The 23,950-nt window shown below is 39.8% G+C and overlaps 1 protein-coding gene across 4 annotated transcripts in view; it reads right to left on the reverse strand.

The window, feature by feature from the left end:
* rptor (regulatory associated protein of MTOR, complex 1) overlaps positions 1-23,950 on the reverse strand; it is a 343,625-nt gene that overhangs the window by 61,721 nt on the left and 257,954 nt on the right. For all 4 annotated transcript variants that reach the window (XM_065253269.2, XM_065253268.2, XM_065253267.2 and 1 more), the window contains 2 exons: positions 9,867-9,977; positions 2,580-2,685 (listed from right to left, as the gene is read on the reverse strand). In XM_065253269.2, the coding sequence (XP_065109341.1) occupies positions 2,580-2,685; positions 9,867-9,977 (217 nt within the window). The remainder of the gene's footprint in view (positions 1-2,579; positions 2,686-9,866; positions 9,978-23,950) is intronic.

Below are 23,950 nucleotides of genomic sequence, written 5' to 3' on the forward strand. Positions count from 1 at the left end.
AACACCCAAAAAAAGAATGAACTCTTTAGCATGTCGCATTCAAAAGTTATTCTTATTTTACTGAAGAGTGCGAAAATACATTTTTCATATAAATATTAATTTTTTGTTTTGCACATATAATAAATAGCAAGGGATTATATATGCACACAACCAAAGAAAATGCTGTGAATGGACTCATTTTTTAGAGTAGGACCTAAAATAAAAGATGGTGTATCATTTGTGGCTATATGTGCTATCTGAGGCAGTCCACACTCAAGTTTCCCATATGTTTACAAAAGACAATTTTTTACCTTATTCATTCAATGATTGTTGGTTATGTGTTAATAATAGAGCAAAAATAACGATGTAGCCTTATTCCTGAGAATGAGAGCTTTCATTTGATATAAGACTTGCCCATGTTTGTCATACTTGAAAAATATGAAATATGTGAATATTAAATCATATAATAAATTGTCGGGGGGGGGGTGATAGTGTAAATTAAGTGTAAATAACTTTCTTACAGTAAAACAAATCTCAAAGTTATGCATATTTGCAGAAAGTAGAGAGTCTAAGCTTTCAAACAGTATCTCATATGTGGTACTGGGTCCATCACAGACCATTAAAAATTAAAGGAATATTTTATATTAAGTCAAAATAAGATAATTCTGGACCCGATACAGGGTCCACAGAGTCAAACAAGTTAAAAATATGCTTCCTGGTGAAAATGCATTCCTTTTAAGGTATTATATAAACAGAGCAACAAAAACTTTAGAAGACATCATACTTCATTGTATTAAAGGAGCGGTGAATCAAAAACTCAATTTTAACTTGATAATTTGTTATATAAGAGGTCATCATACTTAAATGAACATCCTGCAAGTTTCAGAACTGAAAACGTCCGTGCTACTGAAATATAACCGTTTTTGTCACCAAGTCAGCTAAACACTCCAGTGTGGAATTCGGAAATCTATGACGTCAAAGTAGAATTGAAGCACCTCCCCATAGCCAAATACAATGACCACTTTTGTTTGTTATATAAGAGGTCATCATACTTAAATGAACATCCTGCAAGTTTCAGAACTGAAAACGTCCGTGCTACTGAAATATAACCGTTTTTGGCACCAAGCCAGCTAAACACTCCAGTGTGGAATTCGGAAATCTATGACGTCAAAGTAGAATTGAAGCACCTCCCCATAGCCAAATACAATGACCACTTTTGTAGCCCCGCCCACAGCTTCGCATGACACACATGTGTCTCAATCATTAAACATGTCTTTAAAGATTCCCAAATGTAACCAAAATGACTTTTAAATAAATTTTTTCTGAGAGACTTTTATTTTGACGCGGTGATCTGTTATGATAGAGTAACAATGGTAACGAAGACAAGGGTTGTGGAAGACCTGCGTGGGAACAACACAGAAGCTGATTACTTTAATTCGGGGGCTCGGAAAATAACATTAGGAATGTGTGAAAAAAGGTTGTTTTTGAAGAGTTCCAGCTCGCGTGGGGAGTGTTTGATTACCTTGTGTACTGTGCGGATTACTTGTAAAGAAGCAAGTCGATGCTGGATTTGCAGAGAGACTGTGATTAAAAGCACCACTAATATTGGATCTGACGAAAATGACACAGCAAGTAAGACATTTTACTTTGTTTTAGTTACTGCGTTTCACTATTGCTTTGTTAGAAGAGATCGCTTGATATGTCCTGTTGTAACATCCGTGTCTAAACACATATGTTGGACTGTTTTAATTTACTAAAAACATTAAACGATTAATAAAGGTACAACACTTTACAATACGATTGTAATTTAACGGTAGAAATATGAAAAGGAAGGACTTATCCTCCGCAATTTAGATTATGATGCCCGCTTACTGTGTTGTATACGGTAATTTAGGCAAGTTGCGTTTGAACGGTCAAACACTCAACAAAGCTTTTTTATCATATAACTGTGGTATGTAACGTTACGTGTATCTAAGAGCAACCTCACAAGCACAATAGAAATATACCAAGTTATTGATAAGAGCTTATCAGCCGCAGTTTATAATCTGATGCACGCTTACTGTGTTGTATACGGTACTTTAGTCACGTCGAGTTTAAAGTTTTGTTTCTACTTTACTATACGTATTGTCATTTATGTGTATCATCTTTAGCACCCAGAATCTTTTGTGGCTCAAACATATATGTGTTCGGCTGCCATTTTCACACATTAATGTTTTTATAACATTTCCCCACATGTAATGACGGGGAATGAAGCCGTCCAATCACAGCAGTGGGTGTTTACGTCCAGGTCTTCAATGCGGCCCGCCCCTTTAAATGAAGCTTTTCTCCAGAGAGCCACTAATCCATGTTACAAAATAGCCTATTACTTATTGTTTTTGATGTTTTGAATGTAAAAACCACGCGAACATCATAAGTAGACCTCAGACAACAGTATAAAACAATAAAATTGACAAATTCCCCGCCCCTTTAAGCTTATTTAACGATGTTCAATATAGCAAAATATAAATTTCTGAGACAGTTAGTGAATGCTTTTATAGTTAATGTTGTTGGATTAGCTTTCAGTATACAAAGTTTTGAGGTAGAAAAAACAGCAGCTGCACCTCTCTGAATGACTCGCTGGCTTTGCCTCCGTACTCGAGCGTTACGTAAAAATCGCCATTCTCTTTCCTTACGGGACTGACTTTCCAAATCATGCTCTTCTGGAATCTGAAAGAGAGAAAGAAAAAACTTAAAGGGGACAGAGAATGAAAAACCATTTTACCTTGTCTTTGTTGAAAAATGGTAGTCTACCCACATTCACGAACATACAAAAAGTGCTAGACATGCTAAACATCTCAGTCTCATAGAAATTCCTCTTTTAGAAATGTCAGCCAAAAAACGGCCCAATCTGAAAAACTGATGCTTATGACATCACAGGCATCTCACTGCCTCTCCACTTTAAAATAATTGGTTACATTTTTTGAGTGACAGCAAAGTCAGCCAATCAGTAATGAGATTGCAAGTTAAGCCAGTAGGGCGAGCCAAATAGGTGCAAAACCACTTGTTTATAAACCCCCACACTAATAGATCTATCTGAGAGAGGTTTTTAGGAAGCTTCTAAGGCATTACAGACCCAAACAAAAAATTTTTGTCTATGTCACATCACAGAACAAGGATAAATACCCTGTTCAATCATTCTATGTCACCTTTAAACCAAAACATATATATCAAAAAGAGACAAATGCACTTGATTTTGGAAGTACAGAATTTTGATATGACCAAGACTAACATTGTAATCAAATTATGAATGCAGTTACTGAGTCAGGTAAGCTGAGGAAGAAAATATCAGTAGGTTTACTGGGTTGATTAGTTTTCTTCAAAAGTCTGTTATCACTTTTATTAAAAGTTTGTTTTCAATTGTTTCTTTTGTATTTAAGTGCACACAAAAGAAACAAATGGAACCACACAGAAGCACTGGTTCAATACTAATATGAATAGAAGATGAACAAGTGAAGTGTTTTGGTTAAATTTTATAATAGTGGTAAATATCTGTTGACAGTTGTCACTCCAAGAACTCTTCAGATTAAAGGTGAGTTTCTGTGATCTCTGAAAGCCAATGTTGACATTTGAAATAATTTAAACAAACACGCCTCTACCCCAATAGAATCTGGACCTTCACTTGTTAGACCCGCCACACACATACGCAGCCCAGGCAAGATGTCGGTTAGTAGACACGCCCCTTACTGCTGATTGGGTACAAGTGTGTTTTGGGAGTCGTCCCGACTGATAATGGCATTAAATGACTCGATTGATGCATGCTAAATCTGCCGATCTCAGTAACCAATCTTTCTGTTTACTTTTGCCATCATAGGGATCCTGACTGCGGCTGCAATTAGAAACAATTTTCTGCGTAGCACAAGCATTTTAACAACCCGTTGCTAATTTGCAATGTGCAGATTTGGATTTCTCTCTCTGCCTTTACAGAGAGATGTGTATTTTCTATGAGGACGCGCTCAAGTCAACAGTGCGACGCGTCTTCACATCCCCATTAATCTGCGTATACAACACAAATCATTCGCGGACAATTGCATCCTCATGCCAAAAATTAATTATTTGCATGCGTTTTAAAGTTTTGACCGTTTAAACTTTTATTTTCCTTACAGCTGCTCTTGTCCGCGTATACCCGCCACATGCACAGCTGCCTGTCATCAGTGCACGAGAACAGAGCGATCTCTCTCACATCTTAAAGTTACAGTAACCTAATTCATCTCTCAATAAAATCACTCTTTGCTCTTGACTAAGGAACTATTTGATTGACTAAGGAACGATTTGATTCTCTATTAAAACAATAATGTACCTAAATTACACTAAGTAATATAACAAAGGCAACATCTGTGGTATTACTTTATCTAGAAAAAAAATGTTAACAGTTAAAGTCATAAAAAAATCGGTATCGGACGATCACAAAGATAACAAATCGGTATCGGCTGCAAAAATCCTGATCAGAGCAACCCTAATTTTAAGAATGGCAAGGAGCAGTTACAGTTATGTTTCCACTTAAGCCTGGTTCAGCGTGGCACAATTACAAACCGTTCTTGGCCCGGAATTCTCAACACAGTTGTCTAACCGCGCTGAATCGTGCTAACAGAATGAATTTAGTGACGACGCAGCTCAGGATCTGTCACTCGTCTGTTGCCTGGCTACAAGGTTTTCTCTGTAGTCGGTAAAGCGTGTTATTTGAGAAAAGTAAACATAGATCAGGTAAAAGGTAGTCCTAAAAACAAGAAGTAGATGATCATCCTACATAAGGCGCTTGATATTTACATCACATATCGTCTGTAAACTTTTTGTTACCAAGGCAATGGCTGACATGTTTGTATTACATTCTAAAGGACGCTATAATAAGCCCACAGTGGAAAATGAAACTATAACCGTCCCGGCTTTGTTGGATCGGCACGGAATAGAACAGTTACACAAGGAGACCAGTTTAGCACGACGCTGGAAAAGCGCTCTGTCACACCTGCACTGGTGTGTAGGGTGTATGCTGAGGTTGCTCCATAAACATCGAACAGATAAAAAAGCTGAGTTCTGGTGAGCAGTTTGTTTATATGCATATATAGGACTACATAGAGATTTTGACACACTAAAGGGCGATTTATTGTCGTGCGTAGGTGCGTAGCCTGACGCGTACCTCACAAAATTTCTAACAGCGCGTCGGCTCTACGCGGACCGCAAGCTCTGTGATTGGTCCACCAGAACCCCTCCCGTCAGGTAAAAAAAACTGCGTCATAGGTATTTCCGTTTGAGACGGAGAAAACAAAGATGAGCCAAGTTGAGGAGTGATTTAACTCAAACTGCAACATAAGTCGCTGTTTATTTACTTCCATCACTGCTGGTCTTCTCAAATTATACACAACAAGTTGCTATTTCTTCTTCGTTTGTGGGTTAACTTGCTTAGCTTCTTCTTCTGTGACGACTTCTGCTGCTACTGTGGTCACACGCGTGATTACTCATAGATTACTGCCAACCAGCGGTTTCGCGTGTGTTTGCACGTCGACGCGGACGGCGACGCACAAGTATAAATGAAAACCGACGCGGAACCTACGCCGTCGCTGCTACGCCGTAGGACCTACGCACGACTATAAATCGCCCTTAAGAACAGAGCCCTGCAGCACCCCCTTTTGGCGAGAGGGATATTTTTTAAGAAAAAATATTTTGCACAATTTATATATTACTTATCGATATTTTAGGAAATTATTTTTGACGCACGTAGGTTATTACGTGAATTTTGGATTTTAATTTCATTACTGTCTGTGCTTACCCACCTCTGTGGCTTCATCCGAGCACATTTTCTCTGCCTTGCGTCTTTTAAAGACATGGGTACGCAGCACTATGACCCAGAAAAGACTCACACACCTTTCGCTGATGCATGCCCACACAGAAATTCTGAACTCCCTGGACATTCGTCCCCTCATGAGAGACTTTGGACTCTATTATACAACTGGAGCAATGCAATGCGTGACGCGAGTGTCTTTTTCATAGAGTAAAGAGCACGTTAGTAATATGCGCATACAGTATTAACGGGATGACAACGCGGGTTTGCTTATCACATACATGGATGCGCAGCAGCACAAAAACGCTTTTAAATATGAAAAATTCAAGGATTAAAGTGTAAAAGATTATTATTGAGTCTCTTGGACATAAATGATGACTGATTATGGCCCTTCATCTCCATGACCCCTGAGCGCACCTCAACATTTGGACACCTGTAACTAGGGGCTCCACACACCCTCAAAGTAAGAGGTGCCGCACTTGTATTTTTTAGACAACAAGTGGGATCAGCTTTGACTAGTCAAGCAATTGTAAGTACACTAATGGTTCTGGTTAACTGTTAATTAACATTTAAATAGCTGGAGATTAATTCCTTGTGGTTTATGTAAAAAGTTTGGAGATGGAGACAGAAAGAGACAGTGTTATTTTGTGCGTGTTTTATTTTATTTTGTTCACACCAAACTTTTTTAACATGATGAAAATGGATTAACATTGCTAAATTATTAACGGATATATAATATTTCTGAAACACTTTACAATAAGGGTTTAGTTTGTATACTTTAATAAAGAAATAAATGGTGTATAATTACATTTTTAGAATATATGAGGCTTTTAGTGTTTCCTTTTTGGACACTACTTTAATCCCTCACTATAGTCCGTTAGTGAGGGATTAACTCTTTCACCGCCAGCGTTTTAAAAAAAGTTGCCAGCCAGCGCCAGCGTTTTTCATGATTTTCACCAAAGTTTAATGCCTTCCAGAAAATGTTCTTCTTTAAATATATAACCATACAATATACCAAATGAAAGAACAGAACCTCTGCTTTCAAAAAAAAAAAAAACTTCAGTGGTTCTTTTGTAATCAGCTTTTGAATATGGGTAGGATTCTGCAAAAACACCACATTTTGAGCAAAAAGCAGAGATAATTCCATTTTTGTGACGGACTTTTCATAGAGATCCCATTCAGAGCGATCTTTAAAACAGACACGGACATGCAGCCGCTTGCCATAGGGCAATACTTCCGGGTTTAAAAAGTTGCGGAAGGGCGCCACCTGGTGGATAATAGCGGTATTGCGGAAAGACGGAAAATCTCGTCATTGGCGGGGAAGCGTTTTCTCTTAATTGACGAGATATCTCGTCAATGGCGGGGAAAGAGTTAATGTAATGTACAAAAAGGAAACACCAAAAGCCTATATTCTAAAAATGTAATTATACACCATTAATTTCTTTATAAAGGTAAACAATATCAGAACTAAACCCATTTTATTATTTTTGTTCAATTTATGAATTATTTAAAAGTTTAAAAACAGACAGTAATAGTACTATTTAGTAAAAAAAAGATCTATATAAAAATGTACTAGGTATGTTACTGTGAGAATATTTTACCACTGTTAATCAACGTGTGATCCTAACTTAAAAACGCAAGTAAAATATGTTCGTCCGTACGGACATTGAAAATTGTGAAGTTTAATTAATATTATATGTTGTATGGAAATATGTTGTATGTATGTATATCTGAAGTTGTAACGAAAGTATTTCCCCCTGGGATTATTAAAAGTATTTCTGCTTCTGATTAATAGCGCATATATTTATCTGAGAACTGATGATGTGTTTCAGACCCCGGCTGTGTGCACTGAAGTGTATATGACAATAAAGTAGTGAAACTCAATGTATTTATTTTTAAAATGTATTTTAAATAGGTCTATAGGCTCATAGGTTTTTTTTGTAAAAAAAATGATTCACAGCACCCTCTGTTCAAAATGACTTCCAGCAGCCCTGCCTCTAGGAGACATTATCAGGAAACATAAGTTTTCACTGCTATGCAGATGATACCCAGCTCCTCACATCCTAGCAAAAACCACCAGTTTTCTAAGTTTACAGACTGTATTAGTGATATCTGTGAATGGATGGCAAATAACTTCCTTATGGTAAACTCAATTATATACTCCCGTTCAGAGATCTTCCAGATTGTTGACAGGTAAGGGTTCAGAGTGAAATTAAAATCACCTACCATAATAAGATAGTGTGAGTTTAGGTCAGGGAGTAAAGAAAATATTTTTCGGAATAAAATTTTCATCATCATAATTTGGTGCATATATATTAGCCAGTCACAGTTAAACCATAAAGAAGGCCTGAAACAACATATCAACCACCGGAATCAACTAAGGTTTGTGAAGGAGAGAATGGTTTGCATTTGTTTATAACAACTGCTACCCCTCTAGATTTACTGAGAAATTTAGAGTGAAACACTTGTCCAATCCATTTCTTACACAGTCTAGCATGATCAGTTTTTTTTTTAAATGGGTCTCTTGCAAAAAAATATATGAATATTAAAATGTTCTAGACATGACGAGACCTTATTGAGTTTGATTACATTATTTAACCCTTTGACATTCCAACTGGTAAAATTTATACATGAAGACTGAGCTTTGCTTAAACTAGTGGTTATTGGTTATAACAACAACAAAAAGTATACATAATGAAAGCATGGACGTGGCTTTCTTCTGTCTTGACATGTCTGAAATACTGAGATAGAATGCAGAAAAAAGAACAAAAAAAAAAACACACACACACTGTGTACATAAGTACAAACGTTACCATAACACAACACAACAAAATTTTTCTCCACTGAACTATACATGTTTTTGGTATATTTAATATATTACTCTACCGTTTAACGTTTAATATTGTATTAGCAGTTTTTGGTCACATTTAATGGACTTCATTGGCTCTTAAAGTCACATATTGTACAGTATGTAGAACAGTTAACAAATAAGTGTGCCGTGTATAGAGCAAGTAGATTAAACACTGACAATATATTAACACTATCCACTGACATATACACCTATGTCAATTTGCAAAGGACTACACTATTTAAAGAGCAATGAATTAATCATTAAAATCATAATGTTAAATTAACCAGAAACTAAAGTAAATAAGTATAAAACACATTACACTGAAGCACTTTGATGTTGAGAGTGCAACAATAGTTCAATAAATTGTGGAATACGAGTGCTTAATAACGGTTATAATTATAAGGGAGTCTTTGGAAATGTTTCTCCCTTGTAAGGGATCCCTGGGCCCAAAAATGTTGAAAATTAACAAATGGATAGAAAAAAATGATGAGTGTGAAGATGGTGCACGAGTCAAACAAAGCTTACACACACACACACACGCACGCACGCACAAAATAGGATAAATCAAGCAAATTGGTTTACCCATACATTGTTGTTGGGTTTCTTGACACTTCAAACAATCATTCAAGTCATTTAAAGGTCCCGTTCTTTCTGTATTTGGAGCTTTGATTGTGTTTACAGTGCGCAATATAACGTGTTCATGTTTCATGTGTAAAAAATTCGGTATTTTTCACACAATTTACTTATCTGTATAGCGCTGTTTACACAGTCCTAAAAACGGGCTGATGTCTTCCTTGTTCTGTGAAGTCCCTTCTTCAGAAATACGTAACGACTTTTGATTGTGTAGTTTGTTTAGTGTGTTGTGATTCGATAGTAGCTTAGCTTGCCATTAGCTTAGCTGGTGACTGACGTATTCTTGTTGGCGGAGATTAGTCAAAAAACTGTTCTACTGACGTCAAAAAAAGCAGAAATTAGAGGGCTGTAGTCCAAACCGTCTGTTCGCTGTATGCTTTGAAAGGCAAATTCTGTTAAAGAAAATATATCGCCTGCAGGGAACTTGAGCTTTATCATTTTACAGGTATTATTCATGCTATTATACCAACATTACACACTTACTAGGGTTTAAAAAATGGGATCAGAAAGAATGTGACCTTTAATAACTAAAATAAGTTAGTTACTCAGACCCAGATTAATTTGGTCAGAATTCTGAACTGTAGTGCCTACCTTCATAACAGGCTGAGCAAAGTATTTTGCACTCCAGTCACACACACCCGTCTGCAGACTAACACTGATGAAGCTCCGGTGAATGGCTGTCTCATCTCCATCCTCAGCAGCCTAACACACAACACAAATCAAATCACTTTGAATTAGTTAAATTAAAAATAAACTTAAAACATGTTTGATATTTTAATGAGATTTTAATGTTCAGCGGCTGTCCCAGCCAACATTGCAAGGTGGGCCCAATTTGGGCTTTGAATATGGGCCCTAGATGGGTTTGTCCACAGGTTGCACTATGGCCCCACCCTAATTAGCCCACATAAATTTGATATAGAATCTAACTGGGGCTTATGTGGGGCCCAGTATGGGTTTTAATGGGCCCGAACTAGTCCCTCATTATGTAATAATTATACTTTAAATGCTTAATCGTAATTTACCTTATGTATTTGTACAAATAATATATTTGATTAAAATTGATAAACAATAAAAGCAACAATTTCAGTTTGGTAAATATCAGCAGAAATATTCAACTGTTCATTTATCTAATGCATCACCAGTGGCAATTCCAGACTAATTTTACTAGGGGGGCCAAGGAGGGGCCAGTGTTTAACCAGAGGGGCACATTAAAAAAGGGCAACAAATGATATTTAAAGATTATAAAGTTTATTTTACTTTACAATCATATAAACATTTATTTTGTACAAAAGTAAGTCCGGGTGCAAAAGAGGTAGGGCCATAAAAAATACAGTACAGGGTACAACAATGTTCCATTTCCTATTTATGGAAGGCCATCTACTGTGGACAGTTGAGTCCATACTTAAGTATTTGAATTGGCACAACAATGCTGGATCAAATGAATTTGAATAACCGCAGGAAAATTATTGGCCGAAACCGAAAAAGAGGAAACCAAGGCCGAAAACCGAAACACCGAAAGAAATTATGCATGTGTACTAAATTTACTAGGGGTGTGACTGATCACAATACTCACGGTTCAGATCACATTACAGTTTTTGAGGCACGGATCAGATTATTTTTCAGAAATCAAATTAAGTGAATCATAACACTTTCTTTAATGTATAAATTAGATGTAATTATTATTTTTTAGAACTACAGAAGTAATTTTATCTTTGTTTTGGTTTGTTTGGTTAACATTAATGACACAGACTTAAGTAGGTTAGTTAAGGTTCCTGTCTCTTTAAGACCAAATAAGCACAGACTGGTTTTTGACGGTAATGTATACATACTTTTAATTAAAAAAAAAATACAGCTGTGGAGATAATTTTGTTTGTATATGCCCTGTCAATAACAGAAAGATTTTATGTTTGCTTGATTTTTGAAACGCGTTTCTCCGTGTATGCACTACTGAGTGCACTTAAATGAAAAACCTTTAATGAATATTTTTATTAATGATTTATTACTTGTAAATCTATAAAACCTATTAATTTTAGCATTTACAAATATTTTTTTCTTAAATCAAAGTTAGAACTGTTAACATTAGTTAACCCTCTGGGGTCTAAGGGTTTTTAGGGCCCTGGGGAAGTTTTTGAAAAAGCAATTTTTTTAAGTCACTGATATAAGTCCACAAAACTCATTCTAAACATGTTTTCCCAAGACTTTTCAAAACAGGATCTAGTAGTCTAGAGTTTTTTCTTCAAAATGATGTGGAAATCATTCTGCCTACTCATTCACATAAAAAAATATATTGATTTACAATTTCTAAGACACTTTTTATTGGGAAAGGCCATATGCGTGGAGGCGGGAAAGCTCCTGAATAATCTGTGATTGACAGCTGGAGAACAAAAGAGTAGCATAATGAGCCACATAATGAGCCTTGTAGGAATGTTCAACATTGTAACTTTCTCTGTAGTAAAACCATGATAATGTTTACTTGGGAATTTATAAAAAAAAATTTCAATAGAATGTAAACACACACACATTAAATAAATAAATAACTAAAATATATATATGGTAAGCATATAAACCATGGTAAGCATGGTAAAGGGTACTGTTTGGCCATCGTGAACACAGGGTTAGTGTTTGGTTGGCCAGCGGGAGGTTTACTTTTGTGCAGTAAAAAAATCAAAAGAAGAAGAGCCTTTCGTTGTCTGGACTCCTGTTTGTGTAATCATTATAGTAAAAACACAACAAGGGACACGCGTGATAAACTTAACAATGTTTGTTTATAGCCGCAGCCATTACCTCACGTGTTGATCATGAAAGCAGTGAATGTGTGCACACGCGAGTGATCCTGTGTTTAAAAAACTTGCTGTGCGGTGATATGCGCTTATACGCAACTAAATAAGAATTGCGCTGTTTGCAATCGAGTATTTTATAAGAATACCAAAAAGCGCGTCGAGTTTCCCGACTCGCGTGTTTGTGTATGTGCATGTGCATTCGGGTCGCATGAAATGTTTGACGGAAAGACAAAGAAAACACTCGCGTCTGGAGACAATGACACACATACGCAAGTAAATAAGGATTTAGTCATGTTTGATGTTTGATGCACTCGGATGAAACACCACAGCATAAGGAATAGAGAGACTGGATTGTGTATTGCGCATCCATTGACTGCAGGAGGCACGAGTCATGCATATGGGTGTTTCTGCTCCTTCACTTCAATGGCGCAGGGGGGGGGGGATGTGGCGATCTCATCTCATTACAGATAATGAGGCGCAAGAGAAAGATGGTACCTCTCATCCTTCTCATACAGTTTACCCCGAATGACAATATCTGTTCGATACACACCACAGTCTTAATCATGTGTATGTTCTGATCATGGCCCCGAATCTGATCTCTTACAAATTTCTACACAAAAATCTAATTATCTCAGCTTTTAGCTGAAAATTTGAGGGGTGATGAGAGAACAAATGAAGGTAGGATGAAACAGGGTTTTTTTTAAAGCAGAGGGTCTGTTCTTTCATTTGATATATTGTAGTGTGTATTTAAAGAAGATCATTTTTCGGGAAGGCTTTAAACAAAAATTGAGTGGCAACTTTAAACTAGAAAATGCACTTCCAGAGGAACCGCAAAAGTGTGCTTGCTCTGGTGCGGTCACTAACGTGATTTGTGAAATGTAAAATTTTAGAATGTTTTTTTTCTTGTGCATCCTCGCATTGGAAATCAAATCCTCGCATTGTGAAAGCATTGCTGAGACACACACACACACACACACACACACACACACACACACACACACACACACACACACACACACACACGTATACAGGCTTGTAACCAGGGGTGTTTCCAGCATTGAAGGACATCCGGGGCTTAGCCCAGACCATTCTATGTAAATACAGGGATCACTAGCCTACATCACCTGCCCTAGCTAGCCTAGAACCAATTATAACGGCTGTGCTGCACATGTTCAGTGTTTTCTTATAAAAGAAATAGAATTGTAATTGAAATAATTTTAATTTTTGGGTGAACAATCCCTTTAAAGTGCCCTATTTTCACACACTAGTTTTGTACATAATTTACAAAATTCTTCTTTAGTTCTTAAGATAATCTTAAAAACATGAGACTTAATGTAGGCCAGAGTTCACGTCACCAAAAGCAGCAGATATGCACCTTAGTTTTCACGACAACAAGGGCGGCGCCATTACGAGTGTCAACGTTCTTCCGGCCGCATAGATGATGAGCAGCTGAGGCAGTGGCTGAAGACGACGCGTTAAACTTACAAAGCTCACTCAAGCGCCTTTATGTTTGTTTCTTACCAATTTTAACGGACGGGAAGCAGACTGAGGAACACCCTTATCCCAAGTAATGGTTCGACTACGATGTTCCGGTAACTTTAAACCACGCCGGGTGTTGAAAAGGTGGCCAGTTTCAGGTAAGCTATCTTAGCTAACTATGTGCTCGTTCGCCTAAAGTTAGATTTCTACAAATACACTTAAGATCGGTAACGTTAGTTTATAAAATGCAACTATTTTGAATGGTTTTAATTGTCCACCTATATTTTTATATTTACGATAGTACAACCAGAAATTATAGTACATTACATTCTTACAGTAACTCACGTGATTCCTACAAGTTACTAAGATTTCAGATGCTAGAATGTCAGTTCATTCCTCATTCAGATATTGATAATGACCTATTAAACAATGTATTATTTAACACTGAAGGTAGAGGTTGTGTGTATAATGTTACTGTCTCTTTTTGATGCATCTCTCTCTTACACACTGTTCTGTTTAAGTATGGGTGCCATTTATATATTAATTCTCATGATGCAAGTTTATTTTAAATACTAACATAAAAATGTTTATGGTTATATTGTTTTCACAGATGCATTAATGTGTAGTGATGCAGTGGAAAACTGTGAGAATGATACAATCAACATGTTCCTAAACTGTGATGCAGAAACACAATGGGAGGATCCATCCGTCTCTGACAACAAGTACACTTTAAAATCACAACTCAACCTGAAGCAACCTACATCTGATATGAGAAAACGATGGTGCGGTTTCCTGGACGGGGCTTATCCTGGTCCCAGGCTAAAATGCATATTTGAGCTACAATAATTTAAAAACACCTTGTACTGACATACCTCAACATATATGAGTGCCATTGTTTTGTCACAAGATGCGCACCAGTCTTGTTTTTTTGTAGGGTTTGTTTGTAAAAACTAAAATGTCCTAATATAATTTAGGCCTAGTCCTGTAAACCCTGTCCGAGAAACTGCTCCAATGTGTTGAGCTGGCACAAATGTACAAAACTCTGCTGAGAAACAACCATCTTTGTCAGCTTTACACAGGGTTGATATTGCATCCATTACACAGTCGCCAAGCACTTTACCAGTACATTCACCAACAGCTTCCAGATATACGCTTGGGATCAGCTCCTGATGACTCTGTTTTAACAGTGCTCCTAATTTAAAAAATGTACAGCAGTAGCGATATTTGTCATTTCGCTTAAGTTATAGTGAACTACAAACAATCTTCTAACTACCAGCCTAACCACCGAATGCACTGTGCCGTATTAGCAGCGGAAGTCGATTGACAAAATGTGGAAGAGCAAAGAATTAAAAAGGAGCGTGGCAGAATAAGGTGAATAAGCTGCATTTTATTGATCATAAGCTCATTTTTAAAATATGCGATATGAGAGAGCGACAGCAGCACTGATAGCCTAATATCATTTCATTTCTTTACTATTTATGAATATGATTGTGTGTTGAGCGTCTACGACAGGGCTAGTCAATTAGTTTGTCATGGGGACCAGAGATATATCAGTGATGATGACTACATATACATTTAAACATACTCATGTTGTATTTTGAAACTGCATAACAACAAAATCAGTGCATTGTACAATATATTTTTTCTACAAACATGTATTTTCAAACTGCATACAACAAAACTTGTGCATTGTAATATGACCAAGTAAGCTTTATCTACATCCAGACATGTTCGTATTTTGTATTTTAAAATTGCATAATATCATAAGTGCATTGTAAGATACCCGAGTAAGCTTTATTCTACATTTAAAGGGGTAAATAAGAGCCATATCACACTCATTGAGAATTTAACTTATTTACTCACTTAAGTTTTTGTCAAAGCTAATTATTTCACTACCTCTATTTAAACTACAACCGCCATCTTAATAACTGGCAAACATTAGGCTAGCTTCTAATAAGAGAAATTATACTTTTAGATTTTGTCAGGGCAGTAAAATCAGGTGTATGTTTGTCAGCGCGATACGCATACAGTGGTGCAGGTGCTGGGCTGTGAGTGATGGGCGATTAACTGTTACTAGTTTAAATTGCATTCTTGTGTGTGAGAACGATGACTCGCATAATATTTGAGCCTTTGTCTGCTTTGAACTTCGGAGAAACGCCAGGATCTTTTATCTAGTTCACAAAAATCGTTTCCTTTATTAAAGCTATGGTCTACGATTTCAAAGATTGTTCATTATTAATAAACTCGTTTAGATGCTGGTTATGGTTCTACAGTAAAATCCTAACAATATGAAGAGAAAATTTTTTTTTTTTAAATCCATTCAGTCTATTGGGTGTACGGCGGCAGATAAATTGACAGCTTACATTGGTTAACTGCTCTCATCAAATCCCCGTACACTTGAAAATCCACCTCGCGATCGCGTCTCCACCCCATCGCTCACCACCCCGCCCCTCTCGTGCCTGCGACATGACATTTGTGTCAGTGTATGTTAGCTATCGAAGCAGCAACATCTCACTAATGGAAAAAAACTAACCGACAGCAGCAAGCTTCTTGTCCCTACAGTAAAGGTTAGAAGAAAAGGGAAGTCTGTAGAGGAAAGAGCAGAGGTAAAAAAAAAGTGTGAAAAACGCCGGACTCTAAGTAGAATCAATAAAGGGTCCACAATTGACCGTTGGAGGAAGCTTCAGGGAGATTTGGGGCTGAAAACCGACGCGGACACGGCGGACTTTTTGTTGAACAGGTACGCATCTATTTATAATTTTATTGTGTGAGGTTACATAAATATATTTTTATCAGTCTGACAACATGCTGCCGGTCGGCATTGGAATGTTAGCCGTTTAGCATCGCGTATCACGGGTCAAAGTACTTATATTTACAAAGATTGTGTGTGGTGTTACATAAATCTTTTTATCAGTCTGGTAACAACATGCTCATGCTGCCGGTCGGCATTGAACCCGTTTAGCATCGCGTATCATGGGTCAAAGTAATTATATTTACAAAGATTGTGTGTGGTGTTACATAAATCTTTTTATCAGTCTGGCAACTACATGCTCATGCTGCCGGTCGGCTTTGGAATGTTAGCCGTTTAGCATCGCGTATCACGGGTCAAAGTAATTATATTTACAAAGTCATTCCTTGAAGCTCAGGAGGGGAAACGTATGCCAAACGTTGTTGTGAATGTAAATAACGTCAATTGCAATCATAATTGTAATTGTTCATTCCTTCAAGGCTTTATGTGTTTACCGCTCGGTAAATCTCTGTTCTGATGTTTACTACCAGTGATCAAAGCTTGAATGAGTGACGTTGTTCAGTTCGTTTCCCGGTGGGAGGGATCAGGTAGCACAGAGGGGCGGGATGAGTTTTTTAAAACTTACTAACCGCCTCAGGCTTTCTCAACCGATTTTCAACATCGTAGACTACAGCTTTAAGACATCTGGGGCTCTATTTTAACGATCTGAAACGCAAGTGCGAAGCGCAACGCGCAAGTGAGTTTGTGGGCGGATCTTGGGCGCTGTTGCTATTTTCCCGGCGTGAGAAATAACTCTTGCGCCGGGCGCAAATCAATAAGGGGTTGGTCTGAAGTAGGTTCATTATTCATAGGTGTGGTTTGGGCGTAACGTCAAATAAACCAATCAGAACGCTAGCCAACATTCCCTTTAAACGCAAGGGCGCAAGTTCCATGGCGGGTTGCTATTATTATGACGGATTTACCAGGCGCACGCCAGGAGCGGTTCACAGCCGAGGAGACCGACGTCCTTGTACGGGGGAATCCCACGCTTGCCAGCATAAATCGGGCACGCCGTGTAACGGGAGGTGGATCTGCCTCAGGACTTGACGCCAGCAGAGGACATCGCTGCGTCCACCCTCACCGCTGAAAGGGTTTGGGGGCTTTGAAATCGGACCCAAGAAACGCAAGCAAGGTCCAACCCCAAAGTACTCTTACAAATCAAGTTCATATACATTAAGGTTTCTTATGAAAAATTTTTAATTATTATTTACATAAAATAAACGTAATACAGCCACACAACAAAGTTATGAAAATATTTTAATCGTTATTTGCATGAGAATAAATAAAAACTATCACCACAATGCTCACCACTATGATTCCCCTTATCTCGTGTATTAATATTTTTAAGTGTAACAATTTATGATTTGCAAAAATAACTGTTGCATCTGTGTAGATTAGATAAGCAAAGTGTATGCGCGTTGTGCACGCTATACATTATGGTCAAGCATGCGCCCTTAAAATAGCATAATGAACCACGCGCAACGCGCCACTGACTTTAGACTAGTTTTTTTTGGTTAGTAGCGCAATTGTTTTTTGAAACTGCAAAATAGCATAAGAGATGGTTTGCGCCGCAACACGCCTCCTTTTTGCGCTGAACCGCCCAGGGAGCGCAAGTTCATTCCCTAGTTTGCTGACGTGCATCTGTGGAGGGAAAAACACGCTGTGCGCCGGCGCAAAATACGAATGATACATGCGTCACTGACAAAGTCAATTGCGCTGGGTGCAAGATAGGGCCCCTAATGTCATTGTGGATAAGCAAGTGATCATTGAGCCAACATATCAGACAACAACTGTCGGAAAAGGTGGTATTGTAAGCTGGAAATACAATTAATAAAGTTAAAACAGCCATAGAGTCCGTGGTCTCTTAACTCACCACTGTCAATCTTCACATCTTGACGTGGGCGGACCAAAGCGCGAATACACGTGAAGGGGTGACTCGCACTCTGCATCTCATGCTGTATGAAACAGATGCACGCGCATCAAGATTGCGACCCTGTCCCCTTGCATGCTTTCCATGTGAAATCAATGCTTTGCTGATGTTCAATGTAATGAGAACAGCCCGTCACTCGCGCACTGTGCTCCTAAATTATTTTACAAGTTCGCACATAACTATGTTTAGGCGCAAATGCGAGTGAAATACTCGCACTGTAGAGCCATGTTAATGAAATGCATCTCTATTACATGAATTTCAGGAAGCCTTCTTTCCTAAAGCTGACTGAAATGAGACCAGGTCATTACATTTGGGGCTTGAGGCTGCGACGCCTCTAACAACTGTTTCTCTGAAATTTACGATAAAAGAAAATATTTCACTCAGTGATTGACAGCATAATGCAATCGATCGTGTTCCCATTCAACAGTAGTTAAGCATACGATTTAGATATATGTATCTTCTTACCCGAAGATTATGTAAATGGCATATACACAGTCTTCTGGCAAGCTGTGTTTTTAAATGTATCATAAATTTCTCAAAGTCATGACTGTTTAATTACACTTGGCGTCACATGGATGATTTAAGGTAAAGTGACACTTTTTCGCGTCAATTCACAATCATTTAAACCATGCAGCTGTCATAGAGCCGACGCCAAACGATCACTGCTACGCGAGCGAGGACGTGATCATACTGACGCGCGCGGATCCCAGTCTTTACAAACTAATACGTTTACAATGTATTACATTGATGAAAAAGGGAATTAAACTTGTAATGCCATGTGTCACTGAAATAAAAAAGAAAGGGTTTTACATCTGAATCCCTGAATCATATCATTCCTACCTGTAGAAAAGGCCCCAAAGTTATGTTAGAGTTGTTATTATTTAGTCAATCATGCTTTATGTTTCATGTTTTCTCCCATTTATTCAGTGCTTGTAACAGAGTAGAAAAGTGCGCACTGGTTTGTGTATTTTACCTGATGTCACGCAGTTAGTATGCAGTACGGTAGAGATAGACGTTCGTTGTCACGTAGTTAGTATGCAGTATGATAGAGATAGGCGTTCGTCATTTCAGTTAATATTCAGTACTACAGAGATCGTCCGTCGGTTCGGACGTTATTGCGGGTGTCATTTTTCCTCAGAGTGTGCGTGAATGAGAAAAGTAAGTAAAGTTATATCTGCTGCATTACTTGTGATATTGTATTTTGGCGCTGTTATTTTCTGTTATTTGATATGTTAATTAAGAGTTTAAGGATCGCTACACGACCGTTATGTTAATTATGTCTACCTGATTCAATACGTCGGATCGAATATTTCATATCGTGTTTAGACATGTTTGCTTTATTTAACACTTGTTGTTATAAATGTTCATTATTATGGCTGAGTAAAGTATGATGTGGTGTTAAATAATATTATCTGGACTGCTATTAAGGCTTTAAAGTGTATTATAAATGACAGTATGTTATAGTAAGGTTATCGGTAACTTGATGTATGGTAGAGAATCTGATAAGTGTTTGAATCCTTTCTCTCTGCTTACGTTTCTAGAGTTTAAGAGATATATAGTAATATTTTCTGATTATTGTTTATTTTATATTGTAATGTAGAGGGGAATGAGTATATGTATGTTTCCCTTATTCATTTGTATTTTGTTTCTCTCTTTATAGAAACCACACACCCTGTATTCAAATTGCATTTAAACAAACTCATACAAGAAAAGGAGAATAAACAGAACATTAAGAAGATCTCTCAGCTCTTTATTGCATACTCTGGAATATGTGGCCTTAAGTAGTGTTCTGGCCGACACACCTGCGTGAACCTGGTGATAAACCCAGAATTAGCACCTATACTGAGTGTTTACCCATTATCTTCACTACATTGATGGTCCTTCGAGCCGGATCACTGGGTTTACGTCAGAGATGGAATTACATCCAGAGTATGATGCTTGCGGTGCACGTCCCAAACGGCACATTCGCCCACCTGTGCGCTATGCAGACTATGAGGTCGATTATAGAGGCTACATCGGTGAGAGGTACAGACACCAATTAGAGAGTACTCACCAGGAGGGAAATGCCAGGATGACACCCCTCACCCCCCCTTATGACTCTCCCCTTCGCCTGCAGAGGCGGGATGCTATTCTTCAGGAGATGGACCTGAGCTATAGGGCAGAGAACCAACAGCACAGTCAGGAGAATCAGCTAGCCCCCCAGCGGTTGCCAGAGGGAGAGTTTAGGGAACAGCCACGAGATTACTCTACTCCCCTACCTTCAGCGCTGCACCCCATACATCCACAGGAGAAGAACCGAGTAGAGTTAGATGACATTCGTCATGAAAGACACCTTCTGCAGCAGACACAGCGGCACATGGCATCAGATTTAGTCGAGCTAAGAGAATTGCGATCAGACATGAAACAGTTAATAGACGCTGTTCGCAACATGCAGAGTCCCACCTCTATTCATACCAGAAAGCCAGAGTTAACGGTGATGTCGCCACTGACACATGTTGAGAAGGAACCTAAAGTTGAGGAAGAGGATGATTGGCCTGCACCACCACCATGGCCAGACCCAGAAATGGACAAGCTTCTCCCTCGTGACCCACCTATGACACACTCGCTTATTAGTAGAATAGATGAGGTTCCAAGAATTAAGAAAGAAGCACTGCCAGCCCCAGCCCATGATCTGTCTTCGGGTCAGCCACAAGTTAATCACTCAGAACGTGGGGCCTTTCCTACAGCCAGACCATGGGAAGACACTGCCCGTCATCCACCGCCCTGTTTCAAACCCGTTCAGTTTCCGCCACAGCCACATGGATTACCTCCAGCTGAGCCTAAGTACCCTACGGCTTATGGAGGTCAACGAAATTAGCTCGGCTACAACCTAACGCCCCAACAACAACATCCAGGCATGGCATGGACACAGCCCCCGCCCCTTAGCTCACCTCAGGGTCATAACTACAGCGTCACAGAGCCAAGTTACCATGGGCCACGCCCAACAATCCGCAGCTTCTCAAGTCGGGACCCAAGTGAGTTCGCGCGGCTCAAGATCTCATTGGAGAACCTCTTACCACATGATGCATCTGAGCTGTTCAAATACCAAGTGTTGGTTGATCACCTGCAACCAGAAGAAGCCAGGTTAATAGCAGATGCCTACCTTAACTCCCCAACACCCTTCTCAGACACAATGGTTGCCCTAAATGACAAGTTCGGCCAGCCACATCAGATAGCGCTGAGGCGTATTGCTGCTGTGATGGACTCACCTGACATAAGGCGGGGAGACTTTGCTGCATTTGAGAAGTTTGCACTCCAGATACAGTCACTGGTTGGGATGCTGAAGACAATAGGCCACGAGGGTGAAGTGGAACTACAGTGTGGCTCACATGTTGCTCGTCTGCTGAGCAAGCTGCCGCCTGAGCAGAGAGCAGAGTTTCGCCGCTGCATGTACCAGCAGGGCACGCAAACCCACACCTTAACTAACCTTTCCGATTGGTTGAAATACGAGTCTTGGTGCCAGGACTCTGAAGGACAGTTAGCTGTGAGAGGAGCTCGGGACAAGCCGGTGTCTAGACATGAGGGTAGGAAGAGTAAGCAGCCTACTACTGTCCTCCATGGCGTGAAGGACACTGCTAAGAAACCTGAGGCTCCAGTGCCAAGCAGCTCCTTTAAAGGAAACAAGAACAAGCCATATTGTCCATTCTGCAATGAGGAACACTACCTTAGCCAGTGTACAAAGGTATCCAGGTTAACAAAGGATCAGCTGACCGAATGGATAAAAAGTAACAAGAGGTGTTGGCGATGTGCACGGCCACACCAGGCGGCTCAGTGCAACTTAAGAAAACCATGCAGCCTCTGCCAAGGGAAACACCTCCAGGTTCTGCATGAGGTGAATACGAGGTCACCCAAGGAGGCAGTGTCAACACCGGCAGCTGAAAGTGAAGGGATAAGGGGCACAACAGAGGTCCTGTACCTAGACAGACCTACTGAAGGCAGTCGGGTTCTTCTGAAAGTTGTCAAAGTCCGCATTCACCATGGTGATCAATCAATCAACACCTATGCTATACTTGATGACGGTTCAGAGAGAACTATGCTGTTGTCAGATGCTGCAGAGAGGCTAGGGGTGCAGGGGACTCAAGAGGACCTACCACTACGCACAATTAGAGAGGAAGTGCAGACCCTCCGTGGTGCATCAGTGTCGTTCTTCATTTCTTCGCCATCAAAGCCAAAGACCAAGTACAAGATTATAGGTGCATTCACCAGTGGTCGTATTGGACTAGCGGCTCATACTTACCCCATGGAGCAACTCCGAAACACCTATAAGCATCTCACTGGCCTTCCCATACGGACTTTTATGAATGTCAAACCCCTGCTTCTCATTGGGAGTGACCATCCCCATCTTGTCACTCCCATTGAACCTGTCAGATTGGGACCTCCAGGTGGACCTGCTGCCATCCGCACAAGGCTAGGCTGGACTCTGCAGGGCCCAGCGAGTGTAGTCCGTCATCTCGCCCAACCACAGCAGTGTCTATTTACAACAGTAACACCCCAGACGAGCGAGCTGATGAAACACGTTGAGAGATTATGGCAGGTCGACACCGTTCCGTTCAGAAGCGAGAAACTAGTTACTCGTTCAAGGCAGGACCAAGAGGCCATTAGCATCCTGGAGACCAAAACCATCAGGGTAGAGGTTGATGGCATTCTCTGTTACGCCACCCCGCTGCTTCGTCGGAAAGACATGCCGCTCTTACAGGCTACCAAAGAAGCCGTCATGCCCAGTTTACGGAGCGTAGAGAGGCGACTTGCCAAAGATTCTGCAAAGGCAGAAGCCTACAGAGTGGAGATGGAGAAGCTTATAAAGGCGGGCTTTGTCATCAAGTGTGGACCAAAGGCTTCAGACAAGGATGGTTGTGAGGAATGGTATATCCCTCACCATTTGGTGAATCATAATGGCAAGAATAGGCTGGTGTTCAACTGCTCCTATCAGTGTCGAGGGCAGAACCTCAACGATCATCTACTGCCTGGGCCGACCTTAGGAGCATCACTTCTGGGAGTTCTTCTAAGATTCCGAGAGCATGCAGTTGCGGTTAGTGGAGACATCAGAGGCATGTTCCACCAAATTCGCCTCCTCCCAGAGGATCGTGCTCTGCTCAGATTTCTTTGGCGTGACATCAGTCAAGACGGACCTCCTGCAGTGTATGAGTGGCAGGTGCTACCATTTGGTACAACATGTAGCCCTTGCTGTGCCACATTCGCCTTACAACGCCATGTCTCTGATAACAGCCAGCCAGATGAAGATGTGAGGACATCAGTTCAGAAATGCTTTTATGTGGATAACTGCCTACAGAGTGTTCCCACAATCGCTGAGGCGAGGCATCTGGTCGACAAACTGCGAGCCCTTCTTGCATCTGCAGGCTTCGATCTACGTCAGTGGGCCAGCAATGAACCAGGTGTAATAAGTCATCTACCAAAAGAAAGCTGCTCTGCTGGTGTTGAGCTATGGCTGGCTCAGAACAAGACAGATACCCCAGAATCTACTCTAGGGCTAAGCTGGCTCTTCCACACTGATGTTCTCAGTTATAAGCATCGTCATGTGGAGTACGGTGTCCCCACGATGCGTAATATCTACAAGGTGCTGGCGAGTCAGTACGACCCCTTGGGCTTCATCTTACCCTACACCACCAGGGCTAAGATAATCGTCCGACACCTTTGGGAC

The sequence above is a fragment of the Paramisgurnus dabryanus genome, chromosome 7 (assembly GCF_030506205.2).
Source record: "Paramisgurnus dabryanus chromosome 7, PD_genome_1.1, whole genome shotgun sequence".
NCBI lineage: Eukaryota > Metazoa > Chordata > Actinopteri > Cypriniformes > Cobitidae > Paramisgurnus > Paramisgurnus dabryanus.